At 47.0% G+C, this 18,698-nt stretch overlaps 1 protein-coding gene across 28 annotated transcripts in view; it reads left to right on the forward strand.

The window, feature by feature from the left end:
* foxp1b (forkhead box P1b) overlaps positions 1-18,698 on the forward strand; it is a 243,519-nt gene that overhangs the window by 197,300 nt on the left and 27,521 nt on the right. For 15 of the 28 annotated variants that reach the window (XM_054748493.2, XM_070549198.1, XM_054748515.2 and 12 more), the window contains 4 exons: positions 7,474-7,659; positions 7,826-7,924; positions 10,970-11,120; positions 18,244-18,442. In XM_054748493.2, the coding sequence (XP_054604468.2) occupies positions 7,474-7,659; positions 7,826-7,924; positions 10,970-11,120; positions 18,244-18,442 (635 nt within the window). Of the gene's footprint in view, positions 1-450; positions 874-2,874; positions 3,672-3,703; positions 4,646-7,473; positions 7,660-7,825; positions 7,925-10,969; positions 11,121-18,243; positions 18,443-18,698 lie in introns of those variants that run through there. The other 13 variants (XM_070549201.1, XM_070549205.1, XM_070549207.1 and 10 more) reach the window with 8 other exon arrangements.

Genomic DNA, 18,698 nt, shown 5'->3' on the forward strand with positions numbered 1-18,698 from the left:
TAGCTGGTGTAATGCTCGCGGTTAACAGAAGAGGTTGAAGCTCTCCTGAAGGCACGGTGCAGGGTAAAAACTGCTGTGGGTCTTTTTCTGACTGGATGCTCTCAACAGGAAGTTAGCTGCAGATCGTAGCGCTTTCTGTGTAAACATCACCTCCGGAGTAAACACTAGGCAAAACACACTGTTCCTATAAACTCTTTATTTATTATAAAGACCCAGCGTGTCTTGGAAAACAAAGTGTTGTTGTTTTTTTCCAGCATTAAAATGTAGTGGCGGCGGCGTAAACAGCAGCAAAAACAAGGCTGATGGTGGGAACACTTCTGTCTTTTTGTGTTAACTCATCTGTTGTTTAATTAAAAGCCTTTTTTCTTTGAACTTCTATTGTTTGAGTGGCACGGCCAGAGTCCCGGCATGGGTCAAAGGGTTAACAGCCGGCAACTGAACCCCCCCCCCCCCCCCTTTTTTTTTTTTTTTTTTTGTTAAAGGGGCCCCTCACAAAGGCTCGGTTTCACCTGCAGCCCAGCAGTTCCCTTTTGTGTGGCCCCGTTTGAATTGATTATGTTTAGACGGCTGGTTGTGATTGGTGGAGAAGGGCGTGGTTGATTGGATAGTTTTGTATCTTGTCAGCCGGGGAGCAACCTCGCGCATGCAATCTGTCCGTATCCTGAGGAAGGTTGGAGTCTCGGCAGCACGGCACAGCAGAGCCTCCTCTCAGCCTCCCACTCTCTCTCCCTCTCCCTCTCTCTCCTCCTATCACTCACTCGCTCGCTCTCTCTCTCTCTCTCTCTCTCTTCCCCTCGCCTCTCCGCTCTGCTTCACTCCGCACCGCGTGGCCCGGCACTCTGTTTACCCTGCCAGCTAAATGGAGTTTGTCAGGTTTGTCAATATGATTGATTTCTATGATTTTGTCAGCTTTCTTGTGTACGGAGGAAAAAAAAACACTTGACAATTTAATTTGACCAGGGAAAAGGGAGGAAAGGAGGTTTATTGTCTGCCTGTCGCTGATGTTCTCTCATTGTAATTGGTTATTTTTGTATAAGGCGAGGAGTTCTGCTGGGTTTACTTTGTCATTCAGACTCTGACGGGTTACTGTCCCTCTCTGATTAGAGAAAAACCCGATAAGAGATATTATTACACTTCATCACGTCACGTATCTGGATGCTCTGGCTGTCAAAACACTTCATTAGTTGTTGTTGTTTACTTGTTTACTGAGCTGCTTGCTGACAGAAATGTGTCTTTTGACTCTTAATCTGTTGTTTTACATTGTGTCTGATCATTTCTATAAAGGTTTCTCAGGCTGTTTCGCACTGTTTGATTAGTTTTATTTACTTTGCTGACGTGAGCTAACCAGTTCAACAGGATCTGGTGCTGTACTCGTGCTGTTTGATTTATGAAAAGTTCTTAGAAAACAGGAAGCAGGTTCCTCTCCGTTTTACCCCGTTTTAAAACAGTGTTTGCTCTCCTGTTCTCACAGTAAAGCCACTCATTTATTTAAATGTATTTGAATTTTTGTTTGGACTTTGTGATGTTTGTATGTTTTTTTAGACTGCTGGTCAGGTTTTCCTGCTCTCAGGCTAACATCTGGACCAGTCTCACTCTCCTGGTGTCAGGGATAACGAGGACAGCTCTATATTTGACACAAACCAAGTTGTCACTCCAGATGTCATCGCTAATGTCTCTGTTGACGAGCGAGTGTGTGTTTGACTTCGTGGGCTTGTGTGTGTCGTCTATAATAATTACAACAGGGGTATTTTAGGTGACATTATCTTATTTGGCGCTGAATTTTCTTGCTTTTTGTTTAATAGCGTAAAGTATTTTTGTTGGTGACAAAAACTTGTTCATTTATCTGTTTGCAACATTTCTTCTCCTTGCATCAGTGATTAAAGAGAGGTGCAGCAGCCGGTCGGATGGATGTAGAGGAGCAGAGCGGAGCCGAGGCGGCGTGCGCCGTAATGCCGTACAGCTGTGCAGCTGAGGCTCGCAGTTCGGGAGAGCTGGAGTGCGAGCTGATTGGGTTGACAGTTTGTAATCAAAGCTGATTTATTGTTCATTAGTAGTGCATTAGCCCTTTCAGGCAGGAACCGTATTTGTGCAGTGGCCTGTCTAGGCGAGGGGCTGCCAGCACCTGTCATTTCTAAACATTGACATAGGCAAGCAGATATTAGCTGTGTACCCACAGAGGGGTGGGGGGTAGCCCGCAGAGCCTCTGGCTGGGATGTCCTCTGCAGGGACGCTGGGGCAGCAGGAATGGTTCTGATACAGTGGTCGGTCCCACCGACCTGAACCTGTTTTTACCTGAAAGTGACTCGTGCTCTTTTCCATTAAGAGGTCGTGAGAGTGTGTGTTTCAGACAGCAAGATTGCCTCCACACTTCAGATGGCACGTGTTTGTAAAGGCGGAGATGTTGAGATGACGGTGAGATTACACGGCGTGGTGGAAAAGGGGTTTCCATCACCGGTCTTAGTCACAGCGCAGGTTATGGACAGGTTGCTCTGAGAAAGTGAGGGAGGATTATGGAAACCGGCTGCTGACACAGACAGGTTAGCGATGCAGTTTACATGAATCACATAACACAAACATTAGAAGAGTCAAGGAGCAACAGAGAACTTGTGTCCCTCTTGTCTGCCGTCATGGAAACAGGGATTAGCTTTGTGTTTCTGTTGTGGAGAGAATAGAAACTATCTGGCTGGGGACGTGTCAGCCGTTGTCTTTCCTCTAGTTTCATTTAAAAGGGGGATTTTGGAGGCTGTGATCTTAATTAAATCTCAAATGACGCCTGTGAAAACGCTGATGCCGCTGCCAGCGGGTGAGCGGCCACGCAGATTACACCTTCAGTGATCCTGAGACGCCGTCCAGAAAAGGTGAAGGCAACGAACGCCGGTGTGTGGCAGAGCAGTCGTTTGTGAACTCGCTGTGAAAGACGTTAGCGGAGGTCCAGGACAGAAAGGCTTCTGTCACTTTTTAAATTCTCTAAAGGATGTAAGACGGCTACTTTTATATCATGGCTGGAATGTTTTCTCTTTAATTACAGTAAAATACAAATGTTTCCTCCTCTTAAGCCTCGTTAGTCAGAGTGCTGTGGGTGCGTTTGTATCCGCGTGTGTGTGTGCGTGTGTATTTGCATGTGTGTGAGTTTGTGTGTGCGAGCGCATGTGTGTGTGTGTGCATATGCATGTGTGTGTTTGTGTGTATTGTGTTTGTATGCATTTCATCTCGTGTGTGCGTACATGTGTGTACAGGTGTGTGTGTATATGCATGTGTGTTTTCGTGCATGTGTGTGTGCGTGTGTGTGTGTATGTGCATGTGTGTTTTCGTGCATGTGTGTGTGCGTGAGTGTGTGTATATGCATGTGTGTTTTCGTGTGTGTGTGCGTGTGTGTGTGTATGTGCATGTGTGTTTTCGTGCATGTGTGTGTGCGTGAGTGTGTGTATATGCATGTGTGTTTTCGTGTGTGTGTGTGTGTGTGTGTGTGTGTGTGAGTGTGTGTGTGTATATGCATGTGTGTTTTCGTGCATGTGTGTGTGTGCGTGTGTGTATGTATGTGCATGTGTGTTTTCGTGCGTGTGTGTGTGCGTGAGTGTGTGTGCTGTCCCTCAGCAGTGCTCACCTGCAGCGCCGGCTGCCTCCGCTGTGGGAAACAGCGTCCAGGTCTGAGCTCAGCTGTTATCGTTGGGGTGAGCGCGTCGCTCGCATCTCTGTTACGTTTGTTAGTTTAAACCCGACTCGGGGTCGCGCTCCGGCAAAAACCTGTTTGTTTGTAATCCACGACTTAATTAAAATGTAATTTTAACTTTTGTTTTTACAGTTGCGGCAGATAATTTGCCTGCATGCACTCCAAATCCAGAGTCTGGTGTGTGAGCTACAAATGTGGCTGTGATTAGCCTGTTTATGTTCGCTGTAAATATTTTTAAAACAGCTTGATTGTGGATGATCAGAACGGAATTACAGCAGCTTGAAGAAGTGTGGGATTAAAGGCTGTAAATGGATGGATCATTTTAATGATCCTGTTTGGAAACATGTTAATATTTCTGTTATTATTAGATGTAAAAGCTGTTAACGTGAATACATGGCTTCGTTTTTCCGAGGGAGGAAAATGCTCTCCACTTGAGAGATTTCAATCAACCTGAATGGATAACGTGGAATTAGTCCTTCCGGTCTCATGAGCGCCTAATTATGTTCACACATCACTTAAATACAATGGCTCCCGTGAAATCATCATTTCTGCAGCGTTTTCATGCAGGAGATCATAGTCGGGATGGGAAGTGGTTTCCTTGCGCCCTGGTAGGCCAAGGTGAAATAAAAAGCATCAAACGGACCAGGAGCGGTGATTTCTCCTGGGCTTTTTTTTCTTTCTTTTTACTTCTTCATTCCATTTGATGCCCCCCCCCAAAAAAACAACACTACCCCAGGGAGCAGAAATGAAAATTTGATAATTCCCTTTATTCTTTTTTCCTCCGTCAGCCCTGCTGCATCTCTCCAGCCTGTGAAGGGGTGAGATTCACCTCCCCGTGTCTTCCTCCTAACCGTCCAGCTGCGAGCACCGCGACTCGTCGTCACTCGCTTTGCACCAGGATTCTGACTTGTGATGGTCTAGAGTCGTCTTCGTTAACACTGAATCAAAGACTCCTGGCATGTTCAGATGGAAAAAGTGTGTTTTCTTAATCCCGCTGTAATATTTAGCGTTTTTTCTTTGGGTCAAGTAGAAGCTGCAGGTGTGTAAATGATAAGTGCGCATCCGGAGCCGGTGTAGAAAACAGAAGGATTTAATCTGGGATTATTGTTGTTTTAAGTAGAAATAATTAAAAAAAGTTTTAAATTTATTTAATAATCCGAGTATAAAATGATTTAGCTCCATGTCTGCAGCACGGTACGGGCTGTGACTTCTGACATGCTACAGTTTAGTGTGTGTGTGTGTGTGTGTGTGTGTGTGTGTGTGTGTGTGTGTGTGTGTGTGTGTGTGTGTGTGTGTTCGGCCAGCAGGCCTGTGCTGGTACAGGATTTTGCCTGCAGTCACGCTGCAGCTGTGTGAGAACGTTCCAGGTTTGGATGTTTATGTACGCGAAGGCACCTGGAGAGCACCACACCTTCATGAAATTCATAAACGTCAGCTATTTCTGGCATCCTCACAATGTCCTCTTTTTCACACCCTCACATCAGGAGAGCAAATTAGAGCTGAGCTTAGTGGATCCCTCCAGTTATTAGCCCGCTCCGAGTCCCGTTTCAGACTATTTTTAGATGGTGATGTATTCCTGTGGATCGTCTGGAGTCAGGATGTTATCCAGGAGATACGGCGGGGCATCATACGGGAGTGCTCTAAATGGCGACAGGCGGTCCTGTGTTAGCGTTAAATTAGTGCGATACGGCGGCCGAGTAATATTTTTCAGTTACGGTGCTCCTCCCGCCCCTCCACTCAACAGGAGCCTGTTTTAGTCAGATTTTCACTCCTCCTGCCCAGGATTAAATGTAGTAGTTACACTGATCAATAGGTGAAGAAGCACACAATCCCTCTTGCAGCTAATGACCTCAGTAGTAATGGGTAATAAAAGGAGGGTCTGTAATAGGCTCTTGCTGTAGTTACAGAGCGCCAGATGCTCCTGACTGGACACCGTGTAAAACCCTGATGGGATGCATCGTCTAGTGAAAAAGTCTAACCTATTGATCCTCTGTTAGGATCTAAACCAGCGTGTTAAATAAAAGTTTGCTCTCCTGCGCTGTGTGGTAAAAACAGAGATCGTAAGCTGCAAAGTGAGACGAATGCAGAGCATTTACAGGGCAGCAGAAAATAGACGCCGTGGATTCAAACGTGCACTAAAGGACTCCCACAGGTATTATTTATCTTCTCTGTGCACGGTATGTTTAGATGTGGACTATATGCGCCAGCACAAGGACGACCTTCAGAATAGTTCATCAAAATTAGTGATTCCTGTCAAATAAAATCATTTTTAAGAGCCTTTAGAGATGGGGACGGGAGGCCGGGGCTTTGCAAACGACAGGACGCGTCAGTGCAAAAGCAAAGATGAGCCGCGTATTAACACAAGAGGTAATTAGTATTGCGTTCTGCTCCCCGCGCCCCTTCCCCTTGGTGCTGGAAATGAGAAACGTGGAGCCGGTCCTGAGTCCTGAGCCTCCTTCGTTCTCCTGTGGTTGAAAGTGAAGTTAAAGGAGAGCATCAAAGCTGCTCCGTCCTGCTCGGTAGTCCTGCCCGTTCACTACGAGCTGCTCGTTACAGCCGAGCTTTGATTTTGTTTAATGCTGCAGCGGAAAAATGACTAAGGTTATGTGCATGAAGGGTGTGTGTGTGTGTGTGTGTGTGTGTGTGTGTGTGTGTGTGTGTGTGTGTGTGTGTGTGTGTGTGTGCGGGTGTGTGTCTGTGTGTGTGTGTGTGTGTGGGGGGGGGTGTCTTAAACCGCTAAATTACATTCAGAAATGCATGAAAAACTCAAATGCTGTCATTAGCTCTGAAATGGTCGTATAGTTGTTGAAGATGAGCTGTCACGTTATGTCTCCTCTATCAGCGTGTGACAGCCCACACACACACACACTTTATACTCATTTATGTCCTCTCTGATGTGTGTTTTTGTTACTGCACAGATTCATTGACACAACAAGTAACCAGCAGCGTCTAAAAGTTGCAGTTTGTCACACAAACGCCGAGGAAAGCAGCTTTTAGTGGCAGCATCCAGACGCAGCGACTCCCGCGCGTCGCCGGAGCAATTAAAGCACACTGACAACTACGGGCCCCTCTCAGTGTCACCACAAATCAGTCGTTCGGAGGAGCCGTGCACTCACACCTTTCTGCGAGAGTTAGTTAGAGGCCTGTGTGTTCTTCAGCCTGACTCCTCCTCCTCGGGCTCTCTCTAGATCCTCACAACAGCAGATCGCTGCTGACAGCATCTCTAATGAGATGTTCTTACAGGACCTACGTGTAGCCATGTCCTCAGGTTTGACACGTTCCATACCAACAACAGGATGGGAGGGACGTTAGCAGCGAGTCTGGAGGTTTAGGTGTTTCCGGTTCATCCACTGGTCTGGGTCTCGTAGAGGGGATCCAGTCGCCTCAGCCGGAGTCTCACTGGGAGACTCTCAAGAGCGTTTCCAAAATGTTTAGCAGGAGTTTTCCTCTCCTCGCGTCTGTGCGAGCGGTCGTTGCAGGCGTCTGGTTCCTGATGCGTCGGATCATTCTGAGAGACTAAATAGTGAGAAGAACAATTTCACAACATTCATGTAAAATCTGCTCTAATGGCGGAAATTGTTTCTAGTTCAGTCTGATTTGCATATTTTCTCTCAGTTCTGTGTCTCTCTGTGTGTTTACTGTTTAGTTAATAGAATTAGAGATTATATTGTTTACTCCTGATGAATTTAATTTACTAAACTTATTTTTTACAACGTTTAAGCTTTCAGAAAACTAAAGTTTTGTTTCTGTTAATAAATCTTGACGGTGTCTGCCTAACGCTGCGAAACCTGTGTTTGGACCAGGTTCCAGTGTCAGTGGCTATGATGACACCGCAGGTGATAACTCCACAGCAAATGCAGCAGATCCTCCAGCAGCAGGTCCTGAGCCCTCAGCAGCTCCAGGTTCTCCTCCAGCAGCAGCAGGCCCTCATGTTACAGCAGGTAACGTGCAGCAGTCGCGCCGTCAGCGCGCTTACGCTTTTTCCAGAGGTGAATATCACGTTTCAAACGCTCTGCAAATCCTCCGGGATGAAAGTACTTTGAACTGCCGTTCTGAGGTTTCTAAGCCTCGGAGAAGTTCCCACACACATGGCTGCCGAGGATCTGCCACTGTCAAACTCCCAACTCATTTGTCACCTTCTTGTCTCTTCTGCAGCAGCAACTTCAAGAGTTCTACAAGAAGCAGCAGGAAACGCTCCACCTCCAGCTCCTCCAGCAGCAGCAGCAGCATGCAGGCAGCAAGCAGAGTAAAGAGGTAGGCTGACATCACTCCCACCGCCAACGTCGGCCAGACTCGGCGCGCTCCCTCCCTCAGCTCCATCTGCTTTCAGGCTGTGGTTAAAGCACGGGCTGGGGTGGGGTGGGATGGTGAGGGGGTGATCAAGTGCACTCGTGTTTCTGATTAGCATGTCAGACCTGCTGGCTAAATGTTAGCTACTGACTGATACCACTCTATAAAGAAGACCGTAATGTTTCTGCCATGTTTACCGCGTGATGTGTTTTTGGTAATGAAGAGCAGAACGTCGGAGAGGAGGCGGCAAAGACACCGGCGCACGAGTCTGAGAGGCTTTTCTTGGTGATTAACATGGAAGTAGCAGAGGAAACCGAGGCGTGTAATTGTGAGATATCAGCGCAGAGAGCACTCCCAGCTTTGTTGCCCGCCTCTCTTTCCGTCTTGATTTTTCCTGCTCGGCTCCCCGCAGCACAGCGGGGCTCGCTCATAGGCGGCGGCTTAATGCGTGTTAATGACGGGCGGATACAGGCGTCGCTGCGGACAAAGCAAATCGCTACTGCACGGCCAGGACAAGTTCAAAGACTCGCTGTGGATTTTTTTTTGCTCCCGTCCCCGTTGAGTTCCATGTTTGGAGAGTAAAGAAGGGCACGGGGAAATTAAGCTGAACGTTAAAAGCAGGCGCACGCGCCCCTCCGCTCACGCACACGGTCCAAACGCACAACTTCAAAGTTAGAGCTCCCTAATTAATGAAGCGCGGGCTTCAGCTTGGACAAGTTGTGGCGTGATGCTCCCATAAATCAACGTGACAGCAGAGCTCCTCTGCCTCAGATAGGGCCTGTCACCGAGTCGCATCTGATGCAGACGGGGTGGGGGCGGGGGGGCATTGATCAGTTGCATGAGAATAAAAGAGGCAGAAAAGGTACTTTTTAAGCACATTATGTATGATCACAGGAAGTAGATGCAGCCTCAAGAGGCTCTCCCCTTCTGCTGCAGTTCTCTCTCTCTCTCTCTCTCCCCGTCGCGCGCTCTCCTTTTCACTTTCCAGCAGCCATCAAAAGACAGAATAAGAATGATGCAGCGACTCCCCTGTGGCTGCCAGACAATAACCCCCTGTTGTTGCTTTGTGCCTCTTTTATTTTAAAGACATCAAAATTTAGTTTTTCAAAGATCTTTAACTTTATATGTGAAGCTCGACAATAAAGGCCTGCCACTGCCACTCTCATCATCTGTCAGGAGCTGTATTTTTCTCTCCCTTGTGCCACTTCTTGTTAACCTCTTATTTGGTCTATTGGGTCTGGGGGGGGGGGGGTTAATGCGTGTGCATGCTGGGAGCGCACAGGAGCCGCTGTCAGCTGACGGAACGACGAGGGGGAAAGCCGCGAAGGGGAGAGGGTTAAATTCATGTAGCAGTGCCGGGGTTTCTTTCTTCTTTACTTTTCTTTTTTTTCTGAAAAGCCACCCTCTATTTATTTAGCGTTTTGATGAAAGACATTGTTCCTTGTGATCTCCCGCCCCCGTAGCACCATTATCTTTATCTGAGGCTGTCAGGGAGGAGCTGGGGAACAAAGAACTACTAAAGACACGAGAAACTTCTCTCACAGCCACGCCAAGTAGAAAAGAAGCAACCAGCTTCCAGAGACAGGAGAGATCAGAGGATCCCAGGCCACCTTCAAACCCTTCTCCCTCCTTGTTTGGAGCTGCGTCTCACAACAAATCCGGAATGAATCCAGCCACGGTTCGGCGCTGACCCTCGGCCGCCCTCCCCCGATTGATCCGATGAGATGAGCTGTAATGGAGCCGCTCTGCCCAGAGCTTTATTTTTAGTCGGCGCAGGAGCAGAAGGCTGAGTGTGGGTGAGAAGGGAGGTAGAGGAAGGGAGAGGAGCGCCGCTGGAGCCTTTTGACATGCCAAACAGGGGTTAGCAGAGGGGGGGAGGACCCATTTTATCTGACTGCTTCAGGACCGCCAGCGAGTGACCTGACTGCCACGCTGCACCCAGACCTTTTTTGAATGCCCTCGATTGTGAGAAGTAAACAAAGTGGTGTATCCTGTGTTTGGTAAAAGGGCGCGGTGCACACTTGGCAGCCCCTGCAATGCTTTTAGTGCCCCGTCCTCTCCTCCTCCAGCCTGACAACTGGCCTTGTGTACTCATAAACACAGCCAGCATCCTGTTGAGGCTCCGCCAGCCTTGTTTTGTCTTCATCAGTCAGAAAACGCCGAATCTTTTTCTGCTCTTTTAAGTGTCATTGTGGGACTGATGAGCAGGTGAAAGGGTCATCCATCTCTCCCCTCGGTGCCCCCGTTATCTAAACACGATCTCATTTGTTTTCACACACAGGACATTGGGGATATTAGATAATTTCCTTCTATTTATTATTCTATCTTGCCTTTTTCATTCCCCTCCTCTCTCTTTTCAAATCACATTTTTAAACCATGAAAGCGTTTTGGAGCAAAACAGCCCCCCCCCAACCCAAAGTGTTGGGGATGACACGCCAGATTTAGTGAAACAGCTGTAGCGCAGCGAGCCGCAGCGAGCGGCGATCTCTCCGGCGTGTGATTGAACACAGCTTGCAGCGCTGGCTGGGGGGGGGGGGGGGGGGGGGGGTCGTGCATCCCCGAGCTCAGCGCCATGCCTAGGAGAGTTGGGACTTTCTAGGGTGGTTATTAAGCACTTTGATTCAGTCACACGTTGTTTGCTGAATTATGAATGGCTGTAATTAAATTCCTGTGGCTCTTATTATGAATGATTAACTATGTTGTTTCGTTGTTTGTCGTTTACCTCCCGACTGGTGTTAATTAACAGGGAGAGGCAGAGACGTGCAGTCTACCTGTCTTAAGGCGGCTCGCACAAACCCTCACTTAAGGTGGAATTCATGGAAGTTGCGTTGCTTCACTGTGTGCATTCGCATCAAAACAGAACATCCTTTATTTTAAGGCTCAGGATTGTAGTTTCAAATCTAACATTCAGCTGTGTGTGTGTGTGTGTGTGCGTGTGTGTGTGCGTGTGTGTGTGTGTGTGTGTGCGTGTGCGTGTGTGTGCGTGTGTGTGTGTGCGTGCATCACCAGCAGCAGGTTTCAGCCCAGCAGTTGGCCTTCCAGCTTCAGGTCCAGCAGGTACAGCAGGTCCAGCAGCAACACCTGCTCAACCTTCAGAGACAAGGGCTTCTCACCATCCAGCCAGGACAGGCCGGCCTGCCGCTGCACTCCCTCACTCAGGGTCAGTACCTCGCACCGGCCTGCAGAACTCACATCCATAACTCCCCTCGAGCAGGGCTCGACACGTTTCAGCCTCTGAAAAGCCCTGGCTAAGTCGTGTGACACATTTTATCACTGCTGCTTTTAATACCTTGTATTAAGATCCCTGAGGTCCAGTGACCAAGGCCTACTGGTTGTGCAGCACCAGGCTAAAGACCAAAGGTGACAGATCATTTGCTGCTGTGGCCCCCAGACTCTGGAACTCTCTCCCCCTGAGCCTGAGATCAGTGGACTCAGTGGTCTCCTTTAACTCGTTCGCTGCCAGCGTTTCTCGCCGTTTTTACTGTGTTTTTAAGAGTCACAGAACGTTGCGCGCTAGGATGATGTCGACGCCGAAACAACCAAAACAAAGCGGAGACTCACCTCTTACATCAGGAAGAATCCGCGTGTATCGAGCGTTATCCGTTCTTTCATAATCCATTGTTGAATTGTGATCGGCAGAAGCTTTTCCGGTTCGCGCCTCACTTTTTTTTACAGCAGCGGCCCAAAACGATCTCCTAACACATGGATTTTCTGCTTCCTGATCACGTGACGTGTGACGTACGCGGACGAAGATCGGCTTCAGAGCTGAGATGTTTGTTCTCTCAGCGCGGGGGCTCGTTCCGATGTCCACGCCATGTGTGTGTTATCTTTTCTTTGACAGTGAAATGAGCTGCTACCTATAATTTTCTGGAGATCAGTTGTTTATCAGGAGCCTGAACCAGTGAACCAGAGATTTAAGTTTCCTTTATTCTAATTCTGTTTGTGTCACCGAAGATTTGCTCTGCTGCTGGGTAGAACATGACTTCTGCCTTCATGACAAAAGCGACTCTAGAGGTCTGTAAAGACTTTAATCTGCGCCATTTAAAGATATAAAATAAAAATCTGTACATTAGATTTTCTGCTGATCTTCTGACTGAAACTATGCAGCTTAACTCATTCGCTGCCAGCGTCTCTCACCGTTTTTACTGTTTTTTTAAGAGTCACAGAACGTTGCGCGCTAGCATGATGTCGATGCCAAAACAACCAAAACAAAGAGGAGACTCACCTCTTACATCAGGAAGAATCCGCGTGTTTCGAGCGTTATCCGTTCTTTCATAATCCGTTATCGAATTGTGATCGGCAGACGCATTTCTGGTTTGCGCCTCACTTTTTTTACAGGAACGGCCCAAAACGATCTCCAAACACATGGATGTGTTGCTTCCTGATCATGTGATCTGTGACGTATGCGGATGAAGATCGGCTTTAGGGCTGAGATGTTTGTTCTCTCACTTTAGTCGTCATTGGCAGTGAATGAGTTAAGAAAAACCAAACAGCATTCGTTATACAGCTTTAAACACTTAGCTGAAACACAACGTTCCGCTCTGTAGCGAGTCTGTGACGCGCAGGTGGACGAGCCGCCACTGGTGACGCGCAGGTGGACGAGCCGCCACTGGTGCTTCCTTTCTGTGGAAATTTGCTCAACAAAGAGAACAATGCATGACTTCTGTGTGTAGTCACAAGCTGTCTGTGTTTCAGGGACTCGGGACACAGCGAAGCTTTAGTTAGCTAGCAGCTAATTTACTCTACTGCATGTTAGATACTCTACAAAACCGTGTGTGTGTGTGTGTGTGTGTGTGTGGCTGACATCCCAGCAGCATTCTCCTCTAGCCTGGAAGGAGACTGTATCTATTGTTGCTAAACTGCCGGTGAACTTGTCTTTGTGACGCCGCCTGTTACTGGAAAGGCAGCCCGCTCTGTTTGGCCAAGAAGTTTATTTCTTTATTTACCCTCTGATGTTTTGTGAAGGAGTGGCCTCCTTGTGACAAAGACGCCGTCATAAGGGTTTAAGAGCATGACATTGACCATTCATTCCCAGCTAAAACAAACAGTTTTGAAATAACAAGATAAAAACAGGAGGGTTGGGGGTGCAGCTCTTGGGTAATACGCAAACACAAACAGAGTTTGTACAGTGCTGTTATTGTTTGGACTGGCTGTGAAATCAGTCATCCGCCTGCAGATGATTGCTATGGGCAGAGGCGTGGGGCGCTGCTGTTGTGTGTGTGTGTGTGTGTCTGACAAGCACACCCCGTGAGTAAAGCATTATAAGAGCGATAAGGCCAGGTACTTTTGATGGATTTCACAACAGGCTCAGAACATCCTGTTTATTCAGGATTAGCATCCGATTCCCCCGAGACGCCTCGTTTTACCGTCCTTTTACTACTTCTTACCGCAGGTTAGCGGTTTAGCTGCAGGCGCTCTAAGACTCACTGTGACGGTTCAAATCTGGAAAAGGGCTGTGAGCTCTCTGAACCACCTCAGTTAGGAGATGTTCTCTATCCTCATAATATTCTGTTTACATCATAAATCACACATGTTATCCCTCAACTCCATGCTTGTTCTGAAATATGAAACAATATTAATATTAACAGGTCTGAAAATGGAGCTGTTAGTATAATGACAGCAGTGTCAACTTAAAGAGCAAGTCACCCCCAAATAAACTTTTTTTTGCTGATAAACTAAATAAACGAGTGTCTAATCGTGATGCAGACACGTGTCGTCAATAATTTGGCACTTCAGTGCATCTTAGTTAAAATTTAAATATTCTGCCTAAAACTGGCAGTGTTGTGCCGTTGTCAGGTAAAAACTGCACTGTATTTTAATTTAAATCTGCCACCGCTATTGGCTAAGAGGTATGCTGTGATGTAAACTGGTACATTATGATGTCACAATGCTGTCGTGAGCCTGAGTGTGTGTGTATTTGTTAGCGGCTCCGCCCTCTCAGTCTGCCAGGCAACAGCATGTGTTGCATTTTTCAAACATGAAGCGGAAGTGGAGTTGGACTCTGGTAGGGGTTGACTTGCTCTTTAAGACATCTCTAACCTCACGGGCGTTGTTAGTTTTATTGCCCTGACTGTGGCTCCCCTCTATAACGGTTACATGAAAATGGACTGAAGACATTCCTTCAGTTTCTTGATCATTCTGAAGGAATGATCATTAAATATGTCGTCTGTGGCATGACAAAGATTTTAAGACCATTTCATAGCGGCCCTGTTGAGACCAGATCTGATATAATCTATTCTTCTCCAAACTGAGGCTCTTCAAAGGGCTACGACGGGTACCATATTAGGTCATCAGAGCACAACAAATAACTCGAGCCGCTCCTCTAACGTCTTCAGGAGTTAAACAGAAAAACAAAACATGAAGATAGTTTTAAACTGTTTGGAGCCTTTTTAAGGTGAAAGAAATCTCCCGTTGCGTCTGTAATCGAACCAAACGACAGGTTTACTCTCTCCGGGATCACGTGTGTAGGTGTTTTATTGTGGTGGTGACACGTAAACCTGGTTAGTTAACCCGACAGCTGTTACAGCACTCAGGTTAGAGCTCCAGGCCCCTGCTCTGTCCTCTTATCCTACACATTTTCTGCTCTACTGTTTGAAGTTATTGATGACCTTTCTGCTTTCCACATCACTAAACTCTTTCATGCATCAGCGGGCCGGGCCCCGTGGTGCTCAGATCTAATCTGCAATATTCAGCTTGCTGTTGGTCAGAAGTGATGAGCCGATCTGCTCCGTTTGCGTCTCACTGATCGTGGACTCGAACTTGGGAGCAGTAAATCGCTGTGACTTTTTAGCTGATGATTTTATTCCTCCCATTTAAAACATGTAGATATCAGTACAATTATTGGAAAAGGCCACTGTTAATGCATGCAATCAGCTGTGTCCAGTTTTTATGGGCTGAGAAAATGAAAGCAACAGAAAGGCCTCCAATAACAGATAAGTAATCATCAAACCAGGGGTGTTTGTTCTGCTGTTTACAGCTCGGATTTGCACCAGCCTCTCGCCTTGTTGCTAGCCTGGCCAAGACAAATTACAGCCATCGTTCTGCCGAAGCCACAGCTGAAGGAATGCGTTTAAATGAGCTTTTCAGAAACATTGATAGCACTAATCAAGTATAAACTCCTAGATAGCAGCTTTGAATGAAGAACAATTGCTCACGCTAGCCGGCGTGTAATTCGTCTCTCTTGTTGTAAATTCCTTTGACATTAATGTTCAAAGTCTTGGAGGCAGCCAGCCGGTATCTGTTATAAATTACAACAATGTGTTTGGGGAGGATGTAGCGCTCATAAATATGAATACGATCCAAACAGCACAGAAAAACCTTTCGTCCTCCTGACCTGATAGTTGAGTCAGCGGCTGCTCGAGCTCACGCTGCTCAGGTGTGTGTGTGTGTGTGTGTGTGTGTGCACATGCACCCTGACCCTTGGAGGTTACCCAGAAAGAGAGTGAATTCCTCTAGCTGTACAACATCATTTAAGTTGTCTGAGAGGCCAGTGGGACAGTGACAAGACAGATCTGTGTGTAACGTGAAGGCAGAGGAAGTGGTGAGCCAGGAAGTGCTCACAGAGCAGCGGCACATCAGGGCCAGCGGTGGGTGAGGCGGCTGACCTGTCAGTGATTGATACGTGCAGCGGTGGGCGGCTGGTAATAGTTCCTGCGGCATTTGGACAGGACATATTTCAGACCTAAGGGGTGCGTATCAGCAGGCCGGTGATTACGGCAACACAAACAGGGGTGCAGTAAAGGTCCCAGTCTGATGGAACAATAAACTAATAGCGATGTCACTGTCCCCCCACGGTACCGGCTCCGTGTGTGAAAAGTAACAGCGCGGTTTAAAGAGCCCGGAGCACTGGGGGCCATTTTTTATTTGGGGGGATGATGGCCGGCAACTGATGTCATTATGAACGTTAAATCAACTTTCTGCTTGCTTGAACATGGTCACCTGGGTACGCGGGGACAAGGACAGGAAAAGGTTGAAGAGCTCGGCCTGTCTCGGTGCCAGAGCTACCTGCAGAGGTAAAATTGAGTTGTGAGGCCGGTGATCAATCAAGTGTCCCAACAACATGCATTTTTTAAAGTGCTCGTCCGTGTTTCCCCGTCATAATGAGAGGAATAGTTGTGTTGAAAAATGGAAAGAGGAAAGATAAACCAATCTGGCATTTAAAGGATGGACAGGCCGAGCAGCTAAGAAAAGGATTTTACACATCAATGTCATTACGTGTCCCGCAGTCATCAGATGGAAAGGAACTCAGTCCAGACACAAAATGTGATCCCCAGCGAGACATTTGTGTAATAATATTTTATTGTCATTTATGAGGAATCATGAGGCGTAGCTGTTGCTAGGTTTGAAGAGGTTAGGGGTCAGGGTGGAGTCGCGAGGGCGGAGGTGCAAACAAAAAGCAATAAAACCCCGAGCGGATTGAGAAAGAGACATGCTCCGTTACCCCTCTCATCATACCAGTCAATCCGCCTCGGTTTCATCTGAGCAAACAGAGGGGTTGGGGTCACCTGGACTGCTGGGTAATTGAGCCAGTGTGGGCTGCCCTGTCAAGCAAACTGGCTAAAAATACATCACCCACTGTCACTGAGCAATAAGTGGGGGGAAAACGATTGTTGCCGCTGTCGGAGTGCTGGACACTCACATCTGCATTGACCTTCTCCTTCCAAACCGTCTGAAGAAGAAAAGAGAAAAGCTTCAAAGCTTCCTGCAAAACAATACGAGCACCGTTCAAAACGCGGCTAGGAATCAACAAGCATCGGATTAGCATGCTGTATCACAGACAGCAACATTAAGCATGTTTAGCCTGTCACGGACGTGCGCTTCGATTAGGACACATCAAGGCATGGAGGAGAGCGGGGGTGAATCCAGGCAGACAGTACAGAGCCGGCGTGTGAAGATATCCCAATGAGGAAAGACGCTCCTTGGAACGTGGAAAGGTTATTGATTTGTCCTGCATTCATTTCCTGCTCTTTGATATGCAAACGATCTGGTGTGAATTTACAGCAGTCCAATCAGACTCATTTCACAGTTCTTAGCCTCTGCATCTCTCTGGAGTCCTCCGCCTCATTAGGCCAATGTTCTCTATTACCAGCATAATTAAAATCTTTAGTAGCTTATCAAATTAGAAATATTTTTGCTGATCGTATTGAGATCTTCACCTCACAGTTATTTTCCTCAACAGGAATAAATTAGGACTAAGCATTTTGCACAGAGTGGATTAGAATCTGGTGCTTGAAAGGAACTCTACTGGGATCTATGGTGCTGGTGGTGGGGGGGGGGGTCCACAAGCCCAACCAGATAAACACACACAAATAATCTTTCATTTGCCAGAACTCAGTTTCAGGATGTGTTTAATTAGTTGTAACACTAAACAAATGTTCTTTTCCAGTTTTTCTATCTCACCATCCTTCAAATTTCTGGTGTGTTTGAATCCCCGTACAGATGAATGCTACGTTTGGTTAGCAGGCAGCTAAAGTCGGGCTTTCACATGCGCTTCGTTTTCTCTGAAAATACAGAAAGCACCAAATCTCAAGCTTGAGTTTTCATCTTTTTATCCTCATATGTGTCCCATGAAAGCAGACCTCTCAGGCTCTAAAACAGACACACCATAGATGGAGACATCTCCGGTGTGTCCATCTGAGTCTCTGCTTCTCAGACGGGGAAAGTGGGGTGCATAAACACGGCATTATCCCTCTCAATCCCAAGTCTGGGCCCGAGTGTCGGCTGTTACTTATGGCGTAAACACACACACACCACACACACACACTCAAAAAATGTCTCATGTCTTGAAGGGATTTTTTTCAAAGACCTATGAGAGCTGCAGTGTGCTTGACTCGTTAAATGAGGTTTAAGTCGTCTGTGTCAATTGGAGGCGGTGCACATTAATGCGCTTTGGAGAATATTACCCTGGGGTCCTGTTTCTCAAGGAGACGAGGGTGGGATGTTTTCTACTGCCGCCATTGTAAACTTTTGGTTGTGTGCGTTCTGCTCAGCTGAGTTGTCGGGAGAAAGCGATGGTGATTATTCTGATTTCATGCCTTGTCTGGATGTTAATTGTTTACTGTGGGCATGAAATTAGCATGAATGCCAGGGATCCGTGTGTACAAACATGCTTCAGATCACAGGAACGAGTGGGAGGGGGAGAGTCGGGGGTAGAGATCTCTGTAGTGGAGTGTTGTCTAATTAATACTCAGCTTTGTTTACAGACGTTTTGATTTAATTAGGTGATGAAGAAGACAGTTGGATTAGCTGTTAATTGATTTAATTATCCAATTTGTTTGTCTCAGGCATGATTCCAGCAGAGCTGCAACAACTGTGGAAGGAGGTGACGAACACGCACGTGAAGGAGGAGCACAATAGCAACAACAGCAGCAGCAACAATGGCCACCGGGGCCTGGACCTGTCCTCCCCGGCGACGCCAAAGAACCCAGTCATTAACCAGCACGCCTCCACCAACGGCCAGTACATGAGCCACAAAAGAGAAGGGTGAGCCCACTGTTCATAAGCTCTATTTCACATTTTATGTGTCGATAGAACGAACAGAAGACTCCAACAGGGCTCACATTTAAATTTAAACTGTTTCATTAAGTTATAAGTAGGGCTGGGGCTATATATCGATATTTTTAAAATATCGGTATAATTTTCAAACAAGATATAAGATGACTTTATATCTTTATATCGATAAAACTGGTCAAACTGCTATACTAGCAATTAGCCGCTATGCTAGCGACATGTTGCTCCG

Source organism: Nothobranchius furzeri, chromosome 3 (genome assembly GCF_043380555.1).
Source record: "Nothobranchius furzeri strain GRZ-AD chromosome 3, NfurGRZ-RIMD1, whole genome shotgun sequence".
In the NCBI taxonomy this organism is placed as follows: domain Eukaryota; kingdom Metazoa; phylum Chordata; class Actinopteri; order Cyprinodontiformes; family Nothobranchiidae; genus Nothobranchius; species Nothobranchius furzeri.